Raw genomic sequence first — 18,187 nt, forward strand, 5'->3', positions numbered from 1 at the left:
GGATAACTAACCACATAAGCAAATTACACTTTATAATGCTGCAAGGGGGCAAATGAAGGAGCAAGGGCGGCCTACTCAAAAGATTACGGCTAGGCACAAGATATCTGCATTTTGAGCAATGATCCAACAATCTGAGGTCAGGAGGAAAATGCAGCACTAAGGACTGGCGACTTGCTAGAAGATTGGTTTGCACAAGGTACCTGCACTTTATCTGCAAATTGAGCAAGGACAGGTGCGATATTGGTTCAACCAAAATTCCTGGTCCGGCTACTGCACTTTATTTTTTATAGTATTAATTATATAAAGACCGAATTACACAATAATGAGGTTTACTATGTAACAGCAGAACTCCCTCGCTGAGGTTAAAACAAGATTTTTAGAATTGCATTTTTCTGTATTTCAAACTTATGTATTAGATTTGGGGGCATACTATCAAGGACGGCGTTAAAAATTATCGCCGGTTTAGCGGCAGAAAACTGCCGCTAAAGCGGCAATAATGGGCTTGATAATATGCCCTTGAGAATTCCAATAGAAGCCCATGTTCTGGTGTGAACATGGGCTTCTATTGGAATTCTCCAGGGCATATTATCAAGCCCATTGTTGCCGCATTAGCGGCAGTTTTCTGCTGCTAAACCGGCGATAATTTTAACGCCGTCCTTGATAATATGCCCCTTGGTTTTATATTTTTTACACTGATGGCATGCAATGGTTTTAATTAACTATGCAAATACTTTTGACTTGCCTTGATCCTGATGGAACTGGCTGCAGAAGGTAACTTTGAATCATCAGAAGTATTACCAAGGGCAGCTGTGGGCAGCCTTGGGATAGCCCCAGGATTGGATAGCATGACACCTGGTAACAATATTTGACGCAAGCGACTTTAAGACTAGTCTTGTGGAGGGCACTAATGGGGTCTTACCAAAGAAAGGTGGTTGTCCAGTGCGCCACCCTCCTTGTTATCTCTACTCATTGACAGTTCAGGCAAATGTATTCCTTTATTTGAATCGAATGTGTGATTTCTGGGTTTTGAAAAGAATTGTGAATAAATTGAGAACACTTTACAATGAGGAGGCGTTAGTCATATTTTCTAATATTTCAAGAAAGTAGAGATTTGCTTATTTTGCTCATGTTGCTGGTTTTTTATATTTTTTATAAAGTATATATTTTCATTCTACATGAAACTTTTATGCAGCGGCATGTGCAGTTGTTTTCAGGAGCGGTCCTATTGCTCTGTAGACATGCGTTATCACCAACACCCACAAACATTTTTTACGAAAACAATCTCTAATTTGTGATCCTTCAAGGCACAGGTTTATTTAAAGGGTCACTAGGTAAACAAATGTCACAATGGACCAAAAACACAAGACATCATCATGAGTAAACCATGCCAAAATATTAATTGCACGCAGTGTGTGAATAGAGCTAGGATCAGCCGAGTTACACTCACATCAGCTATTCTTATGGCACGGCTCGGTTCTGGCGGCTTGTTCCCAAAATTCCTTGTGAGTCTGTTTATGGGCAATGTGCTAGGACATATCATGTGTGTCACATGCCTTGGTGCAACCTGCAGAGAGGACAGGTGGGCTTGAGACACTTTTTCCCCTCGCCAAAGCACCCGAATTTTGATTCTTTGTTCCAGAGGGTGGAGGGGCATACTATATATCTGAACTCCCTCACCTTAAAGACTTTTAGGTCGAGCATTCAAGACCTCTTGTATATACTTTAGTATATATACTTTAGTATATACTTATATGTGTATGTACTTTGTGGGCTCTGGAGATCAGCCTTAGAACTTGTTTGCTTCCGCTTAGGGACTTATTTTTCTGGCAACTGCCTCTATTTAACTTTCTTGATAGAAAACGACCAGCAGCGGTCAGTAAAAGACCAGAATCGCTTTAGCATTCTCTAGATTCCAGTCCATAGAAATTGCCTTCCACGAGCACCCATAGACAATAATATTTTTTCAAATCTTGTATTTTCAGTGATATGACCACCGAAGGCCCGCTTTTATATTAAAAACAGAGCTTTGGACTATACCATTTCCCACTGAAAGGCAATATTTCTCTCCATTGTAATATAACAGTAGATGGTTCAGCACCCAGGCTACTGTGCTGCATAGCTAAATACATATAAGGTCCCCAAGGCGCGACCAATTGCATTGCAAATGCTTGTTTATGTGCTTGCTGGCAGGGAAATTATGACAAACACTATTCACCCACAACAGTAACTTTGTGCCCTGAAACCGGTCCTCAGTAAATGTAATCTAACTTGCTTAAAATGCTCATGTATTGGTCTTATGAATCGCGTAAAGGGCTCCGTCACCCATTTGAATGTTGTTGATGCTATATAAAACTACAAAAATAAACAAGCATTGGCAAAATCAATGTACCTGGCTTTGGCTGCCAGCTTTCTGGTAATTCTTGATTTATTTTTTCATGGTTTTTGCACAACTTTATAGTTTAGGATTATGACAAGCTCTCATCACTCTAAAAAAATATATATTTGCTGCAAGAAAAAACATTTTTTGTCTAAATAAAACCCCACATTACTCTAGTGCTCCCTAGCATTGAAGGGAATGTCTTAAAAAAATCAAAAGTCTGGCATTTGCTACAGGAAGGATGGAAGAAAGAATGAGTGAAAGAAAGAAAGAATGAAAAGGAAAGGAAAGAGGTAGAAGAAAAGGGAAGAAATACATGGAAAGAAGGGATGAAAGAGAGAGAAGAAAAGAAAAAAGAGAAGGCAAGAAAGCAAGAGAGCAAGAAAGAAACTATGAAAGACGAAGAAAGGGAAGAGCAGGAAAGAAAGAAGGAATGAAAGAAGTAAAGAGAAATAAGGAAAAAGAAGGAAAGATAAAGAGAATTAAAAACAAAGAAAGAAAGAAAGAAAGAAAGAAAGAAAGAAAGAAAGAAAGAAAGAAAGAAAGAAAGAAAGAAAGAAAGAAAGAAAGAAAGGGTAAAAAAGTAAAGTAGAAATAAAGAAGGAACGCTGAAGGGAAATTGAAAAAGCAAGAGAGAAGGAATGAAAGAATGAAAGAAGGCAAGAGACAAAAGGAAGGAATCAATCAATCACTCAGCACCTATGCAGCTAATCACCAGTGAGGGTATCCAGGGGCTGAGTTGCAAGGCTTAGTCGAAAAGCCAGGTCTTGAGTCTCTTACTGAAGTCTGTCAGCAAGGGTGAGGTTTGGAGGTAGAGAGCGTTCCAGAATTGGACGGTGAGGTGGGAGAAGGAGCACCCTGCGCTGTGGCTATGGTGGATGCGTGATGTCTGGGCGAGGGAGGCAGAGCAGAGAGTTCTGGATGTTTGGTGGAAGTTCAGGCAGCGGTTCATGTATGCTGGTCCTTGGTCTTGGACAACTTTAGAAATGTGTCAGTATCGTGAATTTACATCTTTTTTGGACGGGGAGCCAGTGGAGATTCCTCAGGTGTTTGGTGATATGGATCTTTCTGGGCTGGTTGAGGATCAGTCTGGTGGTGGTTCCTGCGTACAGTGCATTGCCATAAGTCAACCAGTTGGTGATTAAGGCTTGCATGACTGTTTTTGTCACGCTGATGGAGAGTCATTTGAAGATTCTTCGGAGCATGCAGAGAGTGTGAAGGCAGGCTGAGGGGACTATGTTAATCTGTCGTTTCATGGTGAGTTTGCTGTCCAGGATGATGCTGAGGTTGGTTTTGGTGTGGGAGAGGGTCTGAGTTCGGAGAGCCACCAAGTGTCATTCTAGAGGGAGGCGCGGTTCCCAAAGATTAACACTTTGGTCTTGTCAGTGTTGAACTTCAGGCAGTTGGCCTTAATCCAGTCTGTGGCATTCTTCATGCAGCTGAGGAAGTTGGTCTTAGTTGTGGTGGGGCCTGCTGAGAGTGAGAGGATGAGCTGGGTATCATCAGCGTAGGATATGATGTCGAGGTTGTTCGGATGTCGAGGTGTTCGGACCATGTCAGCCAGAGGCGTTATGTAGGTGTTGACCAGAGTGCCACAAATAGTGCTCTTGAGTTCTGAGGTGAAGGGAGGTAGGCAGATTCTCTGTGTTTATCCCGTGAGAAATGAAGCAATCCATTTGAGTGTGTCTCCCTTGATCCCAATCTGGTGCAGTCTCTTGATGGGTGTGTGGTGGGATACCATGTCAAAGGCTGTGGAGAGGTCGAAGAGGATCAGGGCGCTGATGAGTAGGGTGTGGATGTTGTCCATGGAGACGATCAGGGTGGTCTTGGTGCTGTGTCTGGCACAGAAGCCACAATGGGAGGCGTCTAGCAGATTGTTTTACTCCAAGTGTTTAGTAAGCTGCCAGTTGACGGCCTTCTCCAGGACTAGGCAGGGAAAAGGCGCAGTGAGGTGGGGCAGCAGTTCTGGAGTTCATTCAGGTTGGCCTGACTTCTGCATTTTTCCATGCATCTGGAAAGGTGGCTGTGGCGCTGGATGTGTTGAGGATGGTGGTGAGTTGGTGGCTAATTTCCTTACTTCCTAGGTTGAAGAGGCAGTGGGGCAGGGGCCCATGGGTTGCCCATGAATAGATGGAGTTCATGATGGCTGTGGTGTTCGGTGTGTTGAGCTGTTCCCATGTGGTGAGATGCTGGTCGGGGGAGGCTAAGGAAGTTGGTGAGTTGGGGCTTGAAGTTCCCGTAGAGAGGGGATATCTTATTGTGGAAGTGATTTGCGAGAACGTTGCAGAGTTCTTGTGAAGGAGGAATAGTGTTCTTGGTGATTGTTGGGAAGGAGAACTCTCACAATGGTGAAGAGTTCCTAGATGTGGCTGGTGTTTGTCTTGATGCGTTCTACAAGGGTACCCTTTTTTAGATCTTTGAGTCGTTGGTGGTGTTTGTTAATGGCTGATTGAAAGGTGGCTCGGTCTGTAGTGCATCTGCTGGTGCACCATCTTCTCTCCAGTTGTTTGCATCTGTGTTTCATTCTACTGAGTTCTGGTGTGAACCAGGTGGCTTGTTTGGTGGATCAACGGGCTTTGGCTGGTTTAATGGGCTAACTGGGTCAGCTGCATTGATGATCCAGATGTTGAAGTTGTGGACTGAACGTTCCAGTTTGGTTGTGGTGTCAGGCTGGGTGGTGTTGAGGGCGTCCATCCATTGGTTCTGTGTCACTTTGCTCGAGCTGCAGAAGGAGGTGTTGGGGGGTAGGTGATGGTACACGTTGATCCTGTGATGGTGAAGTGGACAATGGAGTAGTGGGTCAAGGTGAGTTTAGGGGCATGGTTGTATTGAACTCTGTTCCTGGATGTGAAGATCAGGTCAAGTGTGTGTCCTGCTTCGTGTGTGGGGTCTGTGACCAGCAGGCTGAGGCCAATGTTGTCCGTTCATTCGAGGGGGTTGTCAGAGTTGGTGTCTGTGGTGTTGTCCAGGTGGAAGTTGAGGTACCCGAGGAACATATAGAGCTTGGACTGAATGGCAGTACAGCGATGAAGTCTTAGATGGAGTCGCAGAGGCAGGGGCATGGTCCTGGGGGTCTGTAGGCAAAGGTGCTTTGATGATCGGTATGGAGTTGGGAATTGTGGTGTTCCATGATCGGTGTGGTGTCATCTTCAGGGATGATGCAACGGAATGTCCCTTTGTGGATGATAGTGATGACCCCTCCATGTTTATTTGTGCGGTTCTGGCGAGTCATCTTGTAGCCGTTTGGCATTGCGGAGGAGATGTCGTGGGCGGATGAGGGGTTTAGCCAGGACTCTGCTGAAGCCCACGTCAAGGACGAGGGTGGAGATTGTGTCCCACAATTCGGTGATGTGTTTACAGAGATACCTTGCATTGATCAGGAGGCATCTGAGTGGTTCCTGGGTGGTTTCAGTTGGCAGAGTGGAAGTGGCTCAGGTTTCTGTGAGGGTGAGTGGTCCTAGGTTTCAGGTAAAACAACAGTTGAGACAAATGAACTGACTTTTGTGAAATGAGGCGAGGCAGCAGATGTTGTGACGCCCGGAGAAGGAAGAAAGAAAAAAAAACAAAGAAGGAAAGAAAGAGGAACTGGAAGAAATTCAGAAAGAAAGAAGAAAAGAAAAACGGTGAGAGAAAAAAAGAAAGAAAAAAGTAAAAAGAAGATATCTGAATACAGAACAGTGTCAAATGTGCACAATCTGTTATGCTGTGAATTACCAGCAGTCAGAAAAGCAAAACACTCCAAAAAGAATTTACAACAGCAATGGCAGGAGATGGGATCTGATAAAGATGCAATGTGCATCAGAAGTGTCTTGCTATCACATCAAACTCTAAACACAAAGGTAACACCAACCTAATCATGAAGTAAAAACAAAACACTGGCACTGAAGGGAACTATCTTGTGTGACGATGGGTTCCTTATGAGGGAGCAAAATGCAGTCACTCAAAGTGAAGTTAACTAGTGGCTTAAGTAGGCTGCTCCACTGCCCTAAGCCTTATGCTCTAGTAGGCAGAAACAAAATGTGAATGAAACAATAATAGACCAATAGATGAAGAAAGGTAGCTGAAAGCTACTATATGTATGTATAATATACATATTTTAGTAAAATCAAAAGGTTTTGACTAACGTCAGATCTAAAAAGGAAATAGAGCCTATTTCTCTAAGGGCTGCATACACAGAGTAAGCCACAGGATATCCAAACTATCAATGTGATAGTACTGCTGTTTCAGGATATTTTTTTTGCAACGAAAATGGCCCGCATTTTGCTGCAAAAGCTGTAGCACCAATGATAGGTCATCAATAATGAATGACATTTAATTTGGAAAGTGACAACACATTGCACTTATTTTAGCAAGCATGCAGGTATCAGGAACACTAAGCAGGATGGTTGAGTTTCAAGAAAAGTAAACAGAAAAATAAACTCACAAATTAATTTGTATTGTTGGGTGCACAACAACTATGAAGTTCATTCTGAATGCCCTCAAAATGCAACAGGTAACTCTCCCACCAGCCTGTAGAATTACCAATATCAGCATACAGACAACTACAGGGGACACTACAGGTCTGCTGAGAAGTGAGGAATTATCAGGGGAACTCGACCTTACTAGTTCAGATTACTCTGGTATGTCTCCTTTCCTCCCTGGTATTTCATCACCAAAATCTATCTGCTTTGAACAGGTGTAGTCTCCAGGTGAAGCACAACAGATCAGATGATTTACTGTAGGTCTTGCACTTTTTATGGGCCAGGAATTTCTGCTACGGGCCCCTTCATAATTAGCATGCCACTTATAATAAGGGCCTCTGTGGCTGTGAGCAAGAACTGAACCACCAGCCTTACCAAGGGCAGTATCATATCAAAACCTTCATTTCAGCTACAAAAGTAACTATGAAAGCACAACACATAAATATCAAGTAAATACACAACACATTCCACTATACACAGTGTATCAGTGAATATGAATGAATAAAAGCAACAGATATATAGTATGACAAAATCATTTTAAAAAAATGAATTTCAATAGGAATTCAGACATCAGGCAACTCCAAAGAGACTGATACACGACAATTCATGATCCTCAAACTCAACCCTCAGAAGAGGGAGATACAATTACACAAGGTAAATATTAGATACGTACATTACAAGATAAACGGAGGCTAAAATAAAAAGAATAAAAGCATACATAATCATTAGAAACTCCTAACCCACGGTGAACCTCTATTAGAACGGCCGGGCACCACTGGGATGTGCATGACTAAAATAACATCGATTTTCTTTTAGCAGTAGCACATTTTAAAAAAGAGCAAACGCTGATGTGAATAGACGAGAGTTTAACTGTTGTAAACTAAAGCATAATAATAATAATAATACACATTTTTAAAGCACAAAAAATCACCTGTAAGGGTCTCTAGGCGCTGGGGGCGTCTGGAAGATTAAGCAAGCTATTGCCCAGAGTCACATGGTGCTGGGCTAATCTGCCGCCGGAGCCGGGGATTGAACCGTGATCCCCAGATTCCGGAGTCAGTCGCCCTGGCATCACCACATCTTCTGACTACACACATCCTTAATAAGGCAATTAAAAACCTTTTGATAAAACCAATACAAAAAAGGTGAAATGGAGCAAACTCTGGGGATGACTCATCACATAGGCAAATTAAAACTTTACAGTGGTCAAACCGGCCAAGGGGAAAACCGAGGTGCCACCTTACAAAACCGAGTCTAAATCTGGTTAAAAGTAGTCTGTCCCAGGAGCTATCCACCCATTCTAGCTACGGCTCCGATGCTGGTGAGGTTTGGAGCTTCACATAGTTCCTGACAGTGATTTTTGCCATCTCGGTTTCCTCCCTTAGTTGGTATCTCAAGGTCTTAAAGGTCTTCTTGTCCCAAGCTAGGTCTAAATTGACATAGTGGATGGGCTGGAAAAGAGGTCCGGCCTTATCCAGTTGGACAATTCTGACTTAATGTGCAACCAGGTGACTTACAGGCCTCTTTTCATTGTTAAGCGGTCGAGGATGATCTCCCTAATAAAACTAGCATGCAGGTTCGCCCAAATGGCACACCACAAGGCGAGGGAAGCCAATTTAATGGTATCCTCCACATACTCGACCCCAAGCTCTTGGTGTACATTATAAGTCGAGCAGGTAGGAGGCATGCCCAACAAGCGCCTTCGCACCCTATTCTGCTCACCCTGGAGGGAGATGTTATGCGAATAGTCCCATAATCCGGCTCCATATGTAAGGATGGAAAGACATTTACTCTTATACACCTCCAGTAGGGGGGTGACAGGTTTACTTCCAATGCAAGAGGTAAGTTATAGATGTACCCAGACGCACTCGCAAATCTGTGAGAGGCTTTAAGTTTACATGAACCCCGGTTCCCCCTGGCATCGAAGACAACACCCAACTAGGAGAAATCTTGGGTAGAACAGCGGGGTGTCCTTGTTAGTAAGCACTTCGCATCTTATGGTGTTTGAAGCCACAGGCCATGGTGAATGTTTTAGACCGATTCATAGCAAGGCAAAGTGACCCTATTAAGCTGACAAAGTCCTGGAACAGGGTGTTTAGACTGTTTGAGGTTCTTGCAAGTAAACCGTCATCATCCACTCAAAGTAATACAGGAACTATTTTCTGACCAATAAAAGGGATGTCCAGAGTTTTCCAAGTAAGACCTAGGCTATTTATATATAGAAGGAATAAAATCAGAGCCAGGATAAAGCCCTGGCGCACTCCCTTCCCCAATTTAAAACTATTGGTACGCTCACCCGAGGGACCAAACCTTACAGACGCTGAGAGATCATAATGTAGAGCACGTAAATAATCAACTAAGCCGCCGTCACCCTCAGGTTGGTTAAGATTTCCCACAACTTGGATCTTACCACACTACCATGATGGTATATACTTGCTGATCTACAGATGTAAATACAGGCATTGCTCCACCGTGCCCAAACCCTCCCGGAAACCATACGGAACCTCTGACAGCGTGCCCAACTCTCAGACCAAGACAAAAGACACTCCAGCACGAGCCTCCTAGCAATCTTCACAGCGGATTCCAGCAAGGAAATTGGCTGATAACAACAGGGGGTTTGGGGATCGCCCTTTTTAAAGATGGGAACAATGGTGGAAGTATGCCATGAGTCTGGAAGACCCGTCTTGACAAGGTCATTAAAGCAGTTACACAGTACGAGTGCCCAAAACTATGGGAGGATTTATACAACTCCATGGGGTACCGGAGACATTTTAGATGGGGACTTAATAATGGCATCCCATGCATAAATTCTATTGCTAAAGGGAAAACCACTATACCTAGGGTGGAGAGGTTGCTTGTGGAGTTTAGTGCTTATTCGGGGTAGATGGTTAACAACTCAAAGACGGAGGTAATGTCCTGGAATTTAGATGCTTAGAGGGGGAGAGTATCTGCAGAGTTAAAACACCTTGGGATCGTCATTGTTAACCCAGTGGAGGAAAAAACGGGGCTGTGGGATGATCCTTGTGGTATACAGGATATGATGTCTTTGGGTGCGTAGGTGAAGGGTGGCAGTCAGAAGCTCTGTGTGCATCCTGTACGGAAGGAGGCAATCTATCTTGCTGTATGATTATGTTGTAGAGTCTGTTGATGAGGGTGTTGTGGGAGATGGTGTTGAATGCCGCAGATGCAGAGGAGGAACAGGTCCACGATTTCTCCACTGTCGAGGAGTGTTTTGATGTCATCTGTGGCAGCAATCAGTGCAGTCTCAGTGCTGTGGTTGGCATGGAATCCTGATTGTGAGGCGTTCAGTAGATGGTTTTGGTCCAGAAATTCTGTGAGCTGCTGGTTGATGGCTTTCTCGAGTAGTTTGGCTGGGTAGGGGAGCAGGGAGATCGGACGATAATTGTTTACATTGCTGGGGTCAGTGGAGGCTTTCTTTAGGAGGGGTCTGATATCTGCGTGTTTCCATCTATCCAGGAAGGTTACTTTGGAGATGGAGGTGCTGAGGATGCTGGTGAGTTGCGAGCTGATGGGGTTTGTTGTGAGGTTGTAGAGGTGGTGGGGGCAGGGGTCGGTAGGCGCCCTGGAGCGGTTGGAAGACATCATGGCTAAGGTGGTCAAGTTGGTGAGTGGAGACAAGGTGGTAATGGTTAGGCTGATGTTCACTGGTTGGCTGAGGTCATTGGGGTTGAGGGTGGCAGGTTGGAGGTTGAAGTTGTTGTAGTTGCTGGTGATCTTGCTCTGGAAGTAGTCTGAGAGGGTGTTGCAGAGGTCTTTGGAGGGGTGGATGGTGTTCTCTGTGGCTGTCGGGTTGGAGAATTCTTTGACTATTTTGAAGAGTTCCTTTGTGTGGTTGGCCACTGAGTCGATGCGGATGGTGATGACCGCTTTCTTGGCTTCTTTAATGTGCTGGTGATAGTTGCTGAGGGCTGTTTTGTGAGCTGCTATGTCTATGTGGTTCTTGGTGGTGTGCCATCGTTTCTCCAGTTGGTGACAGTTGTGCTTGGTAGTCTGAGTCCTGGAGTGTACCAGCTGGCATGGTTGGAGGTCTTTTTGGATTTTGTAGGTTTTAGTGGGGCGACTCTGTCAGTGATCCAGGTGGCAAAGTTCTGGACGGCCTGGCTGAAGTCTGTTGAGGCCTTGGGTTGGGAGGTGGTGAGGGCTTGTGACCACTGAGTTTCGGTAACCTTGCTCCAGCTCCAGCTGCAGTGGGAGGAGATCTGACACCTGGTGATGATGTGCTGGGCGTCAGTGATGGTGAAGTGTACCATGTTGTGGTCAGCCAGGTGAGTTTTGTGGTGTGGCTGAATTTGATTTGGCCACTGGAGGTGAAAATGGGGTTCAGTGTGTGTCCGGCTTTGTGCATGGGTTTGGTGACGAGTTGGGTGAGGCCAATGTTGTTCAGGTTCTCCGGGAGGGCGATGGAGTTGGCGTCATTGGGGTCATTGACGGGGAAGTTGGAGTCACCGTGTAGGACGTAGTGGTGATAGTTGATTGTTAGGAGGCCGATGAGGTTTGGGATGGCATCACAGAATATTGCTCAGGGTCCCGGGGGTCCATAGGCAAGGGTGCCTCTTATCATGGTCTTCATATCAGTTTGTAGTAGGAAGCTGAGGTATTCCATGAGAGGCGCGGGGTCGTCATTGGTGATGGTGCTTCTGATAGTTTCCTTGAAGATGATGGCGATACCACTGCCTTGTTTGTTAGCGCAGTCTTGGTGTATCATCTTGTAACCTTTGGGAGTGGTGGTGGTAATGTCAGGGTTTGAGGAGGGGTTAAGCCACGTTTCGGTGATGAAGGCAACATCGTGGAGAGAGTGTGATTGTGTCCCATATATCCATGGCGTGTTTGCAGAGTGAGTGGGCATTGAGCAGGATGCAATGGAATGGGTGCGGGGTGTTCTTGGTCTTGTGGGCAGGAGTGGTGCGAGATCATTTGTAGGTTGTGTCGCAGGAGAAGTGACAGTGTCGGCAGGTGAAGAGTCCTTTGGTGAATCATGGGGAGGAGGGACGCAGCTGTTGTTTCGGCATCCAGGGTCCAGATCCAGGAGTTCATTGGCAGTGTATCATTGGGTGGTGGGAGGGACAGGGGTCCTGGCGCTGGGCATTGTCCAAACAGTGGTGCGTTGGCAGCGTACCCACTGTGTGGCCATGCTCCACCCTCCATTAGTGGTCTTGGGCACTGGGCAAGGGTCTGGAACTGGTAACAGAGGGGCAGGTACAGCAGGCAGCGCAGGGGCAGGGACAGCACGCAGCACAGGGGTGGGGACAGCAGGCAGCACAGGAACAGGAGGCAGCACTGGGGTAGGGACAGCAGGTAGCACAGGGGCTAGGACAGCAGGCAGCTCAGGGACAGCAGGCAGTGCAGGGGGGACAGCAGGCAGTGCACGGGCGGGGACAGCATGAAGTACAGGGGCGGGGACAGTAGGCAGTGCAAGGGCAGGGAGAGCAGGCAGTGCAGGGGCATGGACAGCAGGCAGCGCAGGAGCAGGGACAGCAGGCAGTACAGGGGCAGGGAAATAGGGGCGGACCAGCCTCATCTGGGCTCTGACATTGCAGACGGACCACAGGGGTGGGGACAGCAGGCAGCACAGGAACAGGAGGCAGCACTGGGGCAGGGACAGCAGGTAGCACAGGGGCTAGGACAGAAGGCAGCGCAGGGACAGCAGGCAGTGCAGGGGGACAGCAGGCAGTGCAGGGGCGGGGACAGCATGAAGTACAGGGGCGGGGACAGCAGGCAGTGCAAGGGCAGGGACAGCAGGCAGCGCAGGAGCAGGGACAGCAGGCAGTACAGGGGCAGGGACAGCATGCACGGTACCTTAATCTGGGGGCCAGGTGAAATAGGGGCGGACCAGCCTCATCTGGGCTCTGACATTGCAGACATTGCAGACGGACCCACGCTTGGCCCAGGCTTTGCTAGGGATCTTCCCATGTGCATCCAGGAGTCGCAAGGGACCTTTATTTGGCACCGGGCATCGCAAAAAAAATTAAGACCAGCTGGCCCCATCTCCGGGGCTATTGCCGAAATGTAGTTAGTCTGGTCCTGTGGTGGGAGGGGGTCTGATGCGCTCTCTGGCCAGAGTAACAGACAGGCAGCAACAGAAGGGGAGAGTACCTCCTGGAGGGAAGGGCGGAAGGCTGCTACCTGTGATGCAGGATGCCGCAGGGGAGCTTTAATTGGTGCAAAGAGGTGCGAAAAACCATAGACCAGCTGGCCCGCCTCCGTGGCTGCTAGGAAATGTAGTATAGTCCGGTTCGGTGGTGGGAGGGGAGATTCGATGTGCTCTGTGGCATAGGTGTAGCAGGCAGGCAGCAACAGAATGGGAGAGCACCTCCTGGAGGGAAGGCCGGAAGGCGGCTAAAGTGCTGACAATGCAGACCAGGCTAATTTTGCATTTCAGGGTTACTCTGAAGAACACCATTAATCCCATACTTGCCCTGTCTGAGTGAGATTGAATTGCTGGAAAAGTGTAGGCAACGAAGCCATCCAAACAGGTGGCCAACACAGCCCAGGTCTCTTGAAACAAGAGGATATTGTAATTTTGTATAAAGGAGACCCCGTCTTCAATATTGTGTTTTCACGCAAGGCCAGCAATGCTTCAGAACAGCATTCTCACCGACTAGAAATAACCTCAAGGCAAGATTTTGATATTGCTGGGCTTCTGTTGACCTTAGGCTGAGGCACTAATCAAATTCACATCTAAGGTCAAATTTCTAAACGTAATATTGACAGTCTTCCATTAATTCTTTAGTCATCTTCCCCACCCATCCTTCTAGCCATAAGAACTTCATTATTCAGCTTGCCCTGCCATCTCAAGCAACCATGGATCCAGTGAATTGATTTATGGATTAAGTCTACGGTGGATTCAACAGTCCTTGGACATAAAGTTGGCACATTAGCCAGGACAATAATGAAAGGGCAGGCCGCCAAGGGCAGTGGAACAAATGCATGAGTCATCTTGCAAGCACTATCACGGAAAGCTTCACATGTTGAGTAAATCCAGGATAAGACGGACCACAAATGTGTTTAAAAGAACAAAGAAAGACAGGCTTTTATAAGACCCAGTGGTTTCATCACTTAGTCCGAGATACTATACATCATCTATAAAAACATGTATTGTCTCCTGGACTACTTGAAAATGTACCTACAAATGGGAACTTTACACAACACACAGCTTGGAAGAGCAGTTCTTATTGACTTTAGATTGTATCAAAGGAAGGTCAGACTTTTATAGAAAGTAAAATGGGGCAATATAATTTATGTTGCTTACCTCATCCACGTTCTCAAATGCGTTGATGACGTCGTATGGCAGGCAGGAAAGCAGGTCGATCACAAACCAGGTCTTCAAGTAGTTCATGCGGATGAGCTTTGGGTCTGAAATGACTTCTCCAGCTGGACCAACGAAGGTAGTGTGAAAATTAAGGACAATATCCACCAGAAAAATAACATCCACAATGCTGTCCAAAACGAGCCATGCAACATTGTTCTGTTTTGTTTTGAAGGACACATTATATGGCACCATGATAGCGGTGTAAAAAGTTAAAATAAGGATGACCCAGTCCCAGGTGGTCTTGAAAACGCAATAATGTAAAATGATGTGAGGGGGAGTCTTTGGCGCCTCTTGTTTGTATTGCGGAAGAATTTCTGACCCCAACTGCAGCACCTAGAAATGAGACACACAAAGTGAATGAGTTAATAATTTCAATTCATGCCACAAAAAGAAAAAGCTACAGAAGAAATCTTTGCATTAGCCTTGTAACATTGTAGTGGTACAACCACAAATAGCCACAATCAATTTTTGTAAAGAACTTAAATTTGTACTGTGTCAAGTGCAATACATTAGATGTCTACATTCAATCATAAAAACCATTTGTAATGTATTGATATCCCCTTGCCAATGCCTTCCAGGGAATAGGTTGGTGCCATACTCCTTTTGCTCAAGAAAACCTTTCCCTGATTACATAATGCATGCGCAGGTGGTACACAGATACACATAACAGAGCCATGTTGGCTCAAAGGGCATGCAAGCAATATGACTCCATTATTGCTTGCCTCTTAAGTGAAGAGGTTATGTACAACCAGTGCCCTGTACTTAAAAAGCAAAATAATACATTATTATGTACAACTTCCAGTCTCAACATTTCCCTACGATGAAGACTGAACATGGCACATTTTATGGTTTCCTGTTCACACTTTAGTGCTTTTTCTTTCTCCACAATCTTAACAGTGTGAATATTAATTCATGTCCAGAGAAATGCAACCAGACCTTTCAATGTATCCCATCCTTTCATCTGGGGGTACATTGTAGCACATTATTTAACCTGAGAGTAAAATGTAACCCATCCTTTAATCCAGAGAGTACAATGTAACCCATCCTTTAACCTGGGGGTACAATAGAGCATATCCTTTAACCTGTGGGTACAATAGAGTCTATTGTTTAACCTGAGGGTACAATGTAGCACATATTTTAACCTGCAGGTATGACATATCCCATCCTTTAACCTGGGGGTACAGTGTAGCACATCATTCAACCTGAGAGTACAATGTGGCCCATCCTGCGGGTGATTGCACCGGACACTTCACCTTACTAGAGGTGGGTGAGCCAACAAATTAACAGCGAGCCAGGGCTGAGCCAAGGCTCTGGCTCGGATCTTCAAGCCCCTGTACGAGCTGAGCCCTGAAAATATTGCTATGAAAACCATACAGTAAATATCACATAAAATATGATAAAGTCTCTTGAACTTTAGAAAAAAGTCTATTTCTTCAACTTGGGGAAGCTTTGACATTAATAGGCCATATTATTGCAATGTACTGAGAAGCACTCATTAAAAGTGAGGGTTATATACAACTGGTAGTCTGAACTCACATATTTGAAAGTGGTTTCATGAGCGATAATGGAGCACTTTGCATGAGCACCAGTTACATTACACAAGAGCACATGCATTGTTATAGGCTCAGGAGATTAAATGATTTGCCCAGAATCACAAGATGTTAATCTGATGCCTAGACTCGACCCTGGATTCCCAATTCCATAGTCTGCAGCTTTGGCCATCACAACATCTTCAGTGGAAGGAAGGAGGGAGGCAGGCTGTAGCTACATGAAAGCTCAGCTCGTTAAGGGCTCCAGGTTCCAATAGGACGTCGAGCTGAGCTGCGCTGCTGGTTCGACCTTTAAATGGCTCGCCCACCTCTACGTCATATCTGGAAAACAGGCACCCTAATATGGGTGTAATTTGGCTTTTGACTCTAAGTTCTATGTGTTTTATTTTGCTAATATATGTATTATTTTCGTCGTAACAGGCTCGCAGAAGTCATGTGCAGAATGTTTTTTTCTTGGTCACAGGTCAAGAGCACTATAATCCCTCTATATTGTATTCTTTATTTTCTCTAGTATAGTTGTAGGCTTTCCTTACTAATAGTCTCAACGCTGTGGTTTATTAGGGCTATACGTCATCCAGGGTGTAAGAATCTATCACATTTAGCCGGCTAAAAACCCAAGTTACTCTGTAACAGAAATGTGTGACCCGGGAAGGGTCAAAGGATACAGCAAGTTTGTGCCTGGCTGGTTGGTCTTTTTCCCTACCAGGTCCTTGGTTCCTGCTGAGTTCTATGTAACAGAAGTACATTCAATAGACTACAATACAATAAATTACAATACAATAAATTTATAGAGCACACAGCTACCTCCGAAGAGGCGTTCCGGCGCTAACAGAAAGAACACTTTCAAGAGATCTAACTAGAGGGAAGCTAAATAGCATCAAGGCAGGGGTCAAAGAATAGAGGGGCATATTAGCAAGGGCCAGATCGCCGCTTTATGGGCACTTTTTGCCGATAAAGCGGCGATTATTTTATCGTCCAATTACCAAGCTGTCGCTAACAGCAGTTAGCAACAGCTTCCAGGCGATAGCGACCGGTTTGGGGCCGGCTTTGCATGTCAGCGATATTTATCACTAATGGCATGCAAAGTGGGCGTACCCAAACTAGTAGCGACTGAAAGCAGTCGCTAACACAGCTATCGCCTATTAGCAATACCCGCAGCGCAACAAAAAAAATCACGCTAAGTGCGGTTTGCGATAATTATCGCAAGTTGTTGCTAATATGCCCCATAGTTTTAAGGCTCTTTCATGATAAGCAGAGGGGAACACACAAGCTAGTCAGACCAAACCAGTCAACAGGGCAGTTCTATCCCACCGGTGGCTCATGAGGAGGGTAGGAGCTACATTACTGAAATCAACCTCTTGAGCAGGAACAACGTGGAATATGGAGAACAATCTGTAATGGGAGAGCACAAAGGAAATGAAGGAAACACTTTCCAAAGCTCAGCAGGAACAAGAAACCGGGCAATCCTAAGCAGCCTTATAGTAGAAGCTGTCTACAGATCTTCCTAGCAAACAGCTCACAGAGACAAAGCTCCTAACCTTTCCAACTCAGAAATGGTTGAAATGAAACCAAGAATGATTTTCAACACAGCACCAGGTAGAAAGAGGCACAGAGGCAAGCAACAGATGGCAACAGTTAGTCACTCAATCGAATAAATAAAGAACACATGACATTCTGACCAATCATACATCTATTCACCTCTGGCACTCACAGAATATGCAGGCAGTAAGAGCCAGACACACCTTCAACTAATTCACAAGCTGTCAATAATCAAGTGACATATGGCCCCACTTTCCATACACGTAACAAAAAAAAAAAATATATATATATATATACATATATATGTATATATATATATATATATATATATATATATATATATATATATATATATATATATATATATATATATATTATCTACTGGCGGTCGCCAGTAGATAGTTATAGTTAGGACCCTGTTTCCATAGGAAATCCGCAACATTCTATTTGGAATAACTTTGGCGCCTGTCGATGAATCCTCACGAAATTTTCAAAATAGGTGGGGCGCTACGCTCCGCTCCTACCCTGAAAGTCTCGGGGGGATTCGTCAAGCGGGGGCTGAGAAAAAAGGGGGGTCCCAAAACGCGTTTTTCCCATGCATTTTTCCATAGGACCTTTAGACACAGCTACAGCCCGAACGGCTGAACAGAGTTACTTGAAATTTGGCAGAGAGGTAGTCCCCAGGTCAAGGAAGTGCCTTTTGTAGGTCTGGTGTAAATCTGTTCAGTAGTTCCTGAGAAAATAGCATTTAAATCAATATATATATGTGGGCGGAGCCTAACCACACATCTCATCCTGAGATCTGATTGGCTGTCAGCACTTCATCCAAGAAGTGTTGGCAGCCATCTTGGGACCAATATACATGATAGCACCTCATTAAAAAGCATTGCAGTTAACAGAAGGTTTTAAGACTTTAGTTACATTATAAATC

At 45.2% G+C, this 18,187-nt stretch overlaps 1 protein-coding gene across 2 annotated transcripts in view; it reads right to left on the reverse strand.

Annotated features, from left to right (window-relative positions):
* The window catches only part of KCNH1 (potassium voltage-gated channel subfamily H member 1), a 1,587,102-nt gene that overhangs the window by 1,122,846 nt on the left and 446,069 nt on the right, over positions 1 to 18,187 (reverse strand). For both annotated transcript variants that reach the window (XM_085612841.1, XM_085612840.1), the window contains exon 6: positions 14,108 to 14,500. In XM_085612841.1, coding sequence (XP_085468967.1) covers positions 14,108 to 14,500 — 393 coding nt within the window. The remainder of the gene's footprint in view (positions 1 to 14,107; positions 14,501 to 18,187) is intronic.

This window comes from Triturus cristatus, chromosome 6 (assembly GCF_964204655.1).
Source record: "Triturus cristatus chromosome 6, aTriCri1.1, whole genome shotgun sequence".
In the NCBI taxonomy this organism is placed as follows: Eukaryota; Metazoa; Chordata; class Amphibia; order Caudata; family Salamandridae; genus Triturus; species Triturus cristatus.